The sequence below is a fragment of the Stegastes partitus genome, unplaced genomic scaffold (genome assembly GCF_000690725.1).
Source record: "Stegastes partitus isolate 25-593 unplaced genomic scaffold, Stegastes_partitus-1.0.2 Scaffold59, whole genome shotgun sequence".
Classification (NCBI taxonomy): Eukaryota; Metazoa; Chordata; class Actinopteri; family Pomacentridae; genus Stegastes; species Stegastes partitus.
The window spans coordinates 170,228-180,714 of NW_007577790.1; the positions used below are offsets into that span (position 1 = coordinate 170,228).

General features: G+C 39.5%; 1 protein-coding gene across 1 annotated transcript in view; it reads right to left on the bottom strand.

The window, feature by feature from the left end:
- The window catches only part of prkci (protein kinase C, iota), a 30,110-nt gene extending 20,110 nt beyond the window's left edge, over positions 1–10,000 (bottom strand). The window contains exons 1-2 of the mRNA XM_008275788.1: positions 9,678–10,000; positions 1,349–1,470 (exon numbers count right to left, since the gene is read on the bottom strand). Of these exons, the coding sequence (XP_008274010.1) occupies positions 1,349–1,470; positions 9,678–9,760 (205 nt within the window). The 5' untranslated portion in view covers positions 9,761–10,000. The remainder of the gene's footprint in view (positions 1–1,348; positions 1,471–9,677) is intronic.
- Between the last annotated feature and the right edge of the window lie 487 nt (positions 10,001–10,487).

Genomic DNA, 10,487 nt, shown 5'->3' on the forward strand with positions numbered 1-10,487 from the left:
GACAAACAGTCCAAAATCCAAAGATATTCAGTCTAATATTGTGAATTTCTCACCAGCTTAATTTCTGGCAAGTTAGTATTTTCAGTAACTTGGTTAAGCTACAAGGATATGTGCACTGCTTTTCTCCAAAGATGGTTTGCAGTAAGCAAGCCTGCTCATTTGTTCTTTAAGTTCACACCCTACAAGTGATGTTCTGTGCCCACGACTATGACTTAAAAAAAAAACAAAAAAAACTGATGGAGGAACACTTTTTGGTGAGAAGTGCTTGTATCACCTGATTATGCCAGTTTACCTGTGCAACATTTTTTCACAGAGTCATTAAAAGCTGTGCATTTACACGAAAACTGCCTTCAAATGTTTGCGATTCCCTGAAGGTGAGATCAAATGAGCATAGTATTTTATAGGAAAACTCAATTTCAAAAGTTGAGCATATTTGAAATAAACACGGATCAATCACAACTTAAAAACCACCCGCCTAATACTGCGGAGTTCTCCCTTGTGCCAACAAAACAGCTCTGACCCATCAGGAAGTGGACACGGGACATCTTAAGGTGTCCAGAGTAATGTTTAGGTAGATGGTATGTGTCAAAGTAACCTCTACATGAGTGCCAGGAGCCAACTTTTCCTAGTAGAACATGTAATTAGAAGATCAATGTTATTCACTTCACCTGCTGTGGTTTTATGCTGTTGACCTGACTCAAGTGTGTGTGTGTGTGTGTGTGTGTGTGTGTGTGTGTGTGTGTGTGTGTGGGCACACGCGTGCATATGTGTGTGTTTTCCATGAATGGGGCAGTTGGAGAGGCAACTAGCACTGAACAGAGTACTTAATAACAGCCATCAAGCAGCTTTCTGTCTCATACAGGCTAATGACTCTAGTGATTGTATGTGGGTGGCTACCAGCGGGAGTTGATCAGAGTTTAATGAGTTTGGGCAGGCTGACCTTATCCTGGGCAGAACGATTTGATGGCTCCATCTTTCCTAGGTCACCATTACTGCTGCCTGACTAACTGTCTGACAAGGAATTGCATGGGGGTGCTGTACACTTTCTGGACTGACAAGACAACACTAAGCAGTACAGTGAAGTGACTGTGTGTGCTTATATGAGCATGTGTTCAAATAAGCGCGCGGCACCAAAATATTCAATTCAATTTGCCAGAGCAGCCTCTAAATTTGCAGCCATCACGTCATCATCAACCTGATTTTTGTTTCGTATGCATATTTTTCCTGTAAGGTGAATTCTGAAAAAAAAACAAAAACCTAAAAAACTAAATTGTCTGTGGCTGGTTTCTTAGATACTTATGGAGCAGAGATTTTAAAAAGTGTAGGGTGCAGTGTAAGGAAAACATACCTTCTTCATCAATCCACTTCATGGTGAAGAGCTGGTCATTGTCCATGGAGCACATGTCCCTCACCTCCCCGTACAGACCCTCGTACGAGATAGATGGTTCAAAATGTGTGATCATGATGTCCCTGCAGAAAAGAGGAACAACACAAGTATTTTATTTGACCTATGTGGTTACTTTAACGCAACAATCACATATGCTGGATATGTGGTGGTACGGATACATCTGACAATGCTGTCATAATAAAAGTTGTGCTGGAGATGTGTTTGTTCGTTAGGCCACAACGGGCCATTGACACAGTTTTGAAACTGACACCACATGATGTTACCCGACACTGACATCAATGTAGCGAGGCATAAATATTGTTAATTTGGAAAATGGCTGCACTAGTACCAATTTAGACATAGTAAGAGCAAATATGCTTAGTGGAAGATGTGATTCATTCAACTGGTGCATCAAGAAGGATTAAATAGGCCAAGGCCAATTAAATGAAGAAAAATGAAGCTACCACCAATGAGCACAGTCCATTAGTTCTGAACTAATTTTAAACAACAAATGCATTAAAATCTTGCATCAAAGCTTATGGCATTGTCTAGAAAATACTGATTTAACTCTAACCCGAAAAAAACAAACAAACACAAAAAACAAACAAACACAAAGAACAAACAGTTTCTCGTTTTAATAATTTAAAGAGCATTCCCTCAAACAATTATGGAAAAATAATAAATAAATAGATAATATCTTTTTGAGGGAAGCAGCAGCATCAGAGAGTTTGGAATAAAAAAATATTGTTATGGTCATTAGATAGCTGGCCAATCGGATGATCAACTGATTGTGTCAGCAGCACTAGTTATTACTCATGAGCATTTAATTAAAACACTCGCCTCCTCCAGTCTCCGTCTCTCTGATGCACTCAAAGAATGCCAGACTTTTGATGGAGAGAAAAGAGGTGAGAGCGTGCTCTTTTTTCCCCAAACACTGCTGTATGTGAGTCACAGTCTCGCAGTCTGTCACATTTGTGTGTGCATTCATCCATACAGCATGATTGTGGGTGTGAGAAAGAGAGCAAAATCAAGAGCAAGAAAGACTGCAAAAGAGTGAGAGAGCAGCAGACTACAACAGAATGAATTACAGGCGTTACTGGTGGCCGCTGTGGTTAAAGCTCACACTGTCCACCACTGTGGTCCATCAAGCAGAAAAAAATCCCAGCACACCACTCTTAATCACCAAGTACATCACTCTCTGCCTCTTCAAGTCTCACACACACTAACATAACAGTGAGATGTGGGATAAGGACTGTAGAGCAACCATCCCTGTGGAAGGGATCATCTGTCCCTCATAATTTCATGGCAGCGTTAGGATTGATGTCGCCTGCTCCAGTGCTCTGGCCAGCCTGTGCGATGTTTACGATCCAAAGATGGAGGATGGAGATGGTACAAACAAGCTTTTACAGGTCTGCAGGCGACACGGGTCTAAGCTCAGGATTCTTTGCGTTTGGAGCCAAGAATAAGTGGAGATGGGCAAAAACAAAGGAATCGGAGCCAATTGATGGGAGCAAAAATGGGATAATGTGTGAAAGCTGTACCACTAGTCAGGGAATACCCACAGGGACAAAGACCTCATACTCCCTTTATTGCCATCATCAAAGATGGACCTAGTTTTTCATCAACTTGAGAGCTTTATAGCAACATGATAAAATCCCAACACTTGAAGTAAACAACGCACACTTTCAAGGACACATACTGTACAGGTCCAAGGACAGCACGAAGCGTTTAAGGTCAGTGTAAGGTCAGTACTTACTGAGAGTAAACACATATAAATACACAATAGACTGTGATTTATTAGCTGATAATCTAGTTTCACATTAATGTTGAGCATCTGAAGGACTCTGCAGCTTCTACACCGCAGGTACTAAGCTGTCTGAACTGAAAGATCACACATCAAGAATGAATAAAGCACTCTGAGCAAGAATACACTGATGCTAAGAAACAGTCTGATGCCTACTCTTCCTTCCCATCCTCCCTCTATTTTCTCACCCTCTTCCTCCATCCTGCTGGTGTTAATCATTGCCCTTGAGAGGGGGAGGAAAAGACTGGCAACTACACTCCTACAGTCTGATCTCTCCTCCAGGACCAGCATGGCAGCTCTGCTTCCACCCAAGCCCTGATAACATCAGAAGATAGGGAGCACATGAACACACACCACACTACACTACACTGCAGTTCCCACACTGTGACTGTAGATGATTCAGGCAGCGTTTTAATGCCAGCAAGTGATTTCAATTGTGTCACATGTAACTAGACCTGAGCTGTGGGTGTTCATTAAACACTGTGTGTCGACACTGTAGTTAAAGTTTAGCCACGTCTCAGGTGCCTCAAACAACATCCTCTGGTACACAGATACAAGCCCAGCTAATGACTACAGCTGATACAAGAAACTGGCAGCCTACAAAGTAATAAAAATATATGAAAAGCAAACTGTGCTGTACAATAGAGCTGAAATACCAAATTTCTTGGAGTCAATCTACAAAAATTTGATCATTTGTTTAATCAAGCAAAAATGCCAGCTTCTCAAATGTGATGGTTTTCCATAGAGCTGAAATTATTAATCAAACAATTGAGAAATTAGTCCACTTTCAAGCAAAACTCTCAGCTGTTTTTGATTTACAATCAAAATTACAATTTGAAACAATGCAATTAGTGAATCACAGAGGCTGAAATTTAAAATATTTGTTAAGCAGCATGTCTGACATGGTTTTTAAACTGTCATGTAAACAGGTTTCACATCGTCCTCCGTGTGAGACAGTCACACTTCTGATGGTATCTCATGAGGTAAAACTGTCTCACATCTATTTTATATCAATCACAGAGTCAATTTTGAACAGAAAACTGACGTAAAAAAATTTCCATTACAATTCCAATGTCGGACATGTCAGAAAACTGCAAAAAGGTATTTTGCCCAAATCCTTCAGCTCCATATTACAGTTAACTGAATATCTTGGGGTTTGGGGAAAAAAAGACATGCTATTTCATTTTTGGCTCATGAAGTTGTGACACAAGGCATGTTCAACTATTTTTGTACATGTTACAGATAAAGCAAATAATGAATTAAAGGAGAAAACAAACCTGGCACATTACTAATAAATGCAATGACAATTGTTTTAAATCAAATACCTCTGGGATTTTTAATGTTAAAAAAACAAGACTATAAATCGCAGACTCTCGTAACTTCAGCAACTGCATTACTTTTGACACTTTAGCTGTGCTGTACAGCTCCTTTTCTGTAATCATTCATAACGTATTAAAAGTGAGACTGCACTTGCCAAATAATTACTTGGGATGAAACAATATACATTTCTAACATTCTCCAACATTTCAGATAATCTTTAGAGCAGGGTCATATTTCAAGAAAAATATTTCTTTAGCTGTAATGAGCTCTTTTTCCCCTTATTTACTGGCATATTAATTCATTACATAAAAATGGATGATTATTTCAGTCTAACAATGACCATACTAAATTGAACTGAAGAGAAATAGACTTTATTTGATAAGTTGAATTGGCAGGCAGCTGTTTGACAACTAATGTGCTGCTTCTTTTGTTGTGTTGTATGAATAGCATTGGCATTACTGGTTTTTTCTACCTCCTCAGGCAGACACAAATGGATAGAACTTAACGAATAGACGAACCTGGCAAAATATATTCTTTATGAATGAATTATTAATTTGTATGGGCAGTGACAAATAAATCTAATATGCTAAACTAAACTAACCTGGTGACTTGTGTTAGACAAAAGGCAACTGACTGTGGATTTCTCGGGATGACTAAGACACAGGAATTGTGTAGTGAGCAACTGGGAGCTCATCATGGTGAGAAACAGGGAGGAAGTGCCATTCCACACAGATCTGGCATTCCTCCGCTCTGCCCTGTCTACAGTACAGCTAAATTAAATGAGCAGAAGGAGGAAGTGGTGGTGGGGAGTGCTGGCCTATGCTTCTGGTGTCTTAACTGCCGTGAGTAGGACTCTGCAGCCCCATCTGCCCTGTATGAAGCCATTTGTCACTGGTGAGCGCTCAAGCAGGAAGAAGGGTCAGGGTGCCTCTCTGGGCTTCCAAGAGCACCTAGGATCATCCATCTCTCTGTCACTGCTGTCATGCATGCGACCAGCAACACCTTCACAAGACCCACGTGTGCACACTCAGAGAATCCCGATCACTGGCTAACACAGAGTCATGTCCGAAAAACAGGCACTGAAGCAAATACAGAAATGGTCAAGCAGAAGTTGAAGATGCCACAACAACTACCCAGACACAGTCAATCCCTAAAAAAAACAAAACCAAAAAAAACATCTGAATTCTCCCATTTTGTTCCCAGTAAGGTCAAGATGAATGAAACACAGCTATACTGGTCTAGACTGCAGGATGCTGTGGTCTCCAGGCAACATGGCCCACCCGCAGAGCTACACAGGAGGGAGTCTCGCTCCTCACAGTACAATAGCACCAACCAAACGCTCTCCTGCTGAGCCTGGGGACAAGGTCGCTCGTAACAACAGACTGACACGTGCACGCAATCACTTGGGTTATGTTACACACAATGATCAAAATGTGTAAATTCTACATCACAGACAATACAATAAAGCATTTTAGCAGCAGCTGAGAATCAGAGATACTCAAACTCGTTAGTTACAATCACGAGTGGAGATGTGTACTGGTGGATGAATGGGTGGGTGGCTGTATGATTTCGTGGTTCAATGCTTGAGGGGCTCTCAGAGCAATAAGTAAACAGCAAGACAAAGACACTTCCCATATTGTAAACAAAGCTGGGCCTTCGAGCAGTGATGCAGACGGCAGAGTCTTTGAAAAAGAGAAGCAACTCCTTTCAAAAGAGGAAAATAACTGAACTGCTCTGTCAAGCCGGCGTAATCCCAGTTTCCTGCCAAACAACATGCCTTACACAGGAATCCTGAAGTTGATCTGGCACATAAGAATCCTTGTGTTAGTCAGTGTTGGCAACCCCGCAAAAGATATTTTTTCCAGCTTGACATGGTGACAGTAACACACAGAAATGTCTTTTTTGTTAGGAATATCAGCTATATACACACAAGTTAGCCTTTTGATAGCTTACGCAGTTGATATTTATTTAAAAACTTGACCAAGTCAAGTTCATGCACATATGACCAACAAATTGTTAACAGAAAAGTACGGTATTACTCATTTAGTTGTAATTACTTATGGTAAAACTTGTGTTTTCTTCTCCCTCTTTCTCCTGTTTCCTATATATATATATATATCAAGGTAGAGACTGCGATCAGAGACCCTACCAGTAGAGAGAAAAACTATGAGACCATTATACTGAAGAGATTGTGAGATGTTAAATGTATCACTATACTATGTTTTGTCATTATTTGATATGTGTAAAACATTATGTGAAAAATGAAACCATTTCAGTATTTGGAAAAAAAAAAAAAGTACTTTATCAGTATTTGTAGCTTTGCATACAGTGACAACTAAATAAAATGGTTATTTTGTTATTGTAGTCACATGTTCTTTGTGTTTTTGTTCCTGTATACAAGGTTTTCAAGACCAATCACAATCTCTATCAATCTGCAGAATCTGCAGAATTAGATAGCTCCGATTCTACCAGATCGCAGTCTCTACCATGACAAATACACACACACACACACACGCGCGCACACACGACTCATCTTTGCAAACCTAATGTCTTATTGATTTTGGTCATTTACATAAAATGAAAGCATGAAAAACAATCATTAGTTGCAGCACTACTACACTCTGTTTTCTTATTTGCAGTGAACCTACTATCACAGTATAGCAACATCATCACTGTCAGTTTCTGGTCATGCGGTCAGTCCATTTGTATCATTTCTTACAGACCATCAGCATGAATGAGAACAACATGAAGACGAGCCCGTGACAGGCTGAGACAGCTACAGGCTGACACCAGTCTGCTGGCACTGACTGACAGCACACATTATGACTGGAAAGAGTAGACTCAGATAGGATACTACACTGAAAGTAGATAAACTGAGACATTAACACAGAGTAAGGTCATCAAGAGTCTGGGTTTAAACATTCACATGGTTCATGTTTTCAATCACAGAACTGAAACTACTAACGTTCTATCTAATCTAATCTAATCCATGAAATCAGCTGCTGTAGTGTTTGGGTGACAGGAAACCTGCAAACTGTCAGGTCTTAATATCACACAGTGAAGGGTTTCTGTTCGCAAGTGACCATCCTGCAATCACTATTTTCATTTTGATTTAATTGGCTGTAATCAGTTTAGCCAAATTAATTAAATTAAGACATTTATTTATTTTTATTTTTTTATTTGTCGAAACATTCCACTCACAATATCAAAATTTATTTAGTGTACTATTACACATGACAAACTAAAGAAGCAAATTGTGACATTTAAGAAGATGAAACCAGAGAATGTCTAGCGGTTGTCAACCTTTTTTTGGTTTAAAAAATCTAAAAACAGTTATCAAAATAGTTGATTATCAACTAGTTGGATAAGTAAACAATTATTAAATAATTATTTGTTTCAACTGTAATTTTACATCACACGTTCAGTGATTGTGGAGATGTGGGGCAATTGCTCGATTAAATATACTGATTTAGTGCATTACCAACTCTCTCATCTCTGACTCCTGACTTCTGGAGGGAAACACTAACAACTTTGATGACATCCTTGCTTAATGCATCCCAATAGAAAAGCGATGAGACCATTATACTGCAGTCCTTCTTTGGCAGCATACCTCAGATTCCTCAGCAGCAATGTCATAAATACTTCAGATGCTTTGTTCTGTCAGATGACAGCTAATGATCGACACACATTACAGAGTTCCTGAGGTGTGTCACAGAGCCAGCAAGAAATACAACAGGTCTGTCTGAGGTGACTTGCACTACACGTTTTTCAAGTCTTGGCTGGCCTCCAATCACTGGCTCCATCAAACAGAGGCAGTGGGGCAAGGCGTGTTACAGGCACAACAAAATGATCAATATTTCCAACACCACATTCAAGTGTGAAACTCAAACAGCCTACATGCCTCTGGTGAATTATAGTAGTCTCTTATCTTATCTCTTAGCTGGGCAAAAATTCAAAGCAGTGGCTTCTCATACATGATCAGGAACTTGGACATTTATTGCTTGGACACTATTGCCAGTCTGCTGCTGAAGTCCGTTTCCCCACAAATACTGTTTGCTACTGCGCTGTTTTCCCCGATTGGGCTTAAAGTTTACTATATATAAGTGTTAGGTTATGTTGGGGTTTGGGTCGTAGAGGAAACAAAAAGCCAACTGACGTTATGAACAACAGAAAATTCCTCTGCAATTTTGTGGATCGTTGCTTGAGTCTTTTAAGTAAGCGAAAGTGTCCAGTATTTGCTCTGCTCCTAAAACGTGTAGAATTTCCCTCTATTTTATACGGTTATAAATTGATTATCTTTAAGTTTCGGATGGTTGGAGCAAAATAAGCGATTGGTAATTTGACTTCAACAAACTAATCAAAAACAATAATGATTTTTTAGCCCTAGTAAGGACTATAAGTTGGGTTGAAACAACGTTATGTAAAAAGAAAATTAAGCACAACATTGTGAATATATATAAAAACTACTAATAAATGTAGTACATGGCTTTGTTGATTTAACTAATATTACATAAGTATTTCTGTACTACTGAATAATACCCAGAAAGTGACAGCTTTTCTTACAGTGTCAAGCAGTCCACCGAAATAAACATCACAGCTAAATTAGATTTTCCAGACTTTCTCGTTTATTGTATTCGTTTCAATACTATTGCTCATATTGTTGTCCTTAATGTCACGACTTACAGTTGTCATACTGATCATACCAAAATGACAAAACATAAGAATTTTAAGGTATGCTAACTTGCCAAAACTGCCAGTCAAATGATATTAACACGATAAATTCTTACTCAAACTACACCAGAAACAGAGTCAACTTAGCTAGCAACTGTTAGCTAGTTGAGCTGACAGACTAGCTCCAAAGCTTTCAAACTGTATCACAATGAACTATGTTTCAATTAGGTAAATCATTTGACAACTTGGCTGCCCAGCAGCCATATTTTTTTATAACACAACAGAGAGACTGGCTTCCCATTGTCAACGCGTCTGGACAGTATCACCTGTCTGCTTGGTCAAGTTTACCGAAACCTGGTACACAACATTAGCCAGCCGTTAGCTGACTTAGCTAAGGTTAGCCAACTGGTTAGCCACATTTCCAAGTGTAAAAATGATGCTAGGAAACTTATCTAGAAGGTCGCATGTATACTGAAAGAGACAGCGATTCCTTACCCTTTATAATAAGCTTTCACCCGGACTTGGTGGGAATTCTCGCCGGGGTGGGACATGGTGCTGTCCCGCAACGTCGGCATCATAAGCTCAGCCGCGGACAGAGCGACTCACCGATACCTTCCTTCCTTCTTTGGCCCTGTACTTATCACCACGCCCCAAAAACACTATGTTTCTATGGTCTGTCGACAAACCGCCTATATACCCAGGTAAAATATGCAAGAAATCGAGAATTTTCCCTTTCTTAGACGAACAACAATAACCTGTAAAGTAAAGAAAAACTTGCGGGGTCCGCCAAACAACTCCCTACTGCAAAGGCCTAACGACGGACGAGTCCACTGTCGGAATGCTCGGGGTGGCTCGTAACTTGGTATCAAATGAACATGCTTACTGACGAGAAACTAATATTACATCAAAACATATAAATACAGAGTTTCATAATGGTTTCCGATATACATTTTATAATAAACCGCGACAATCATCTTTAAAGTCAAATACATCACTTGGCAGCATTCAGACTGTACCAAGTTAAGCTTTTAGTGTAGGTAAGTGCTGCATTCGTGTTCAAACATCGAAGCTCGGAAATAGAAAAAACCCTCAAGATGTTATGCGCATTCAAGTGCTGTGGTTCGGAAATAATGACAAAAGTATGGGCTTTTTAAAAATACAATTTTAGAAAAGGGCTACTGTGCGCTGCTGTGTTAAAATGATGGTGGTGGGCTTTGTTCACATAGACTAAAATCTAATATAACAAGGGCTTTAAATATCTGCATTATTCTAATGTGTGTTTTAATTCAACCATATATATATATA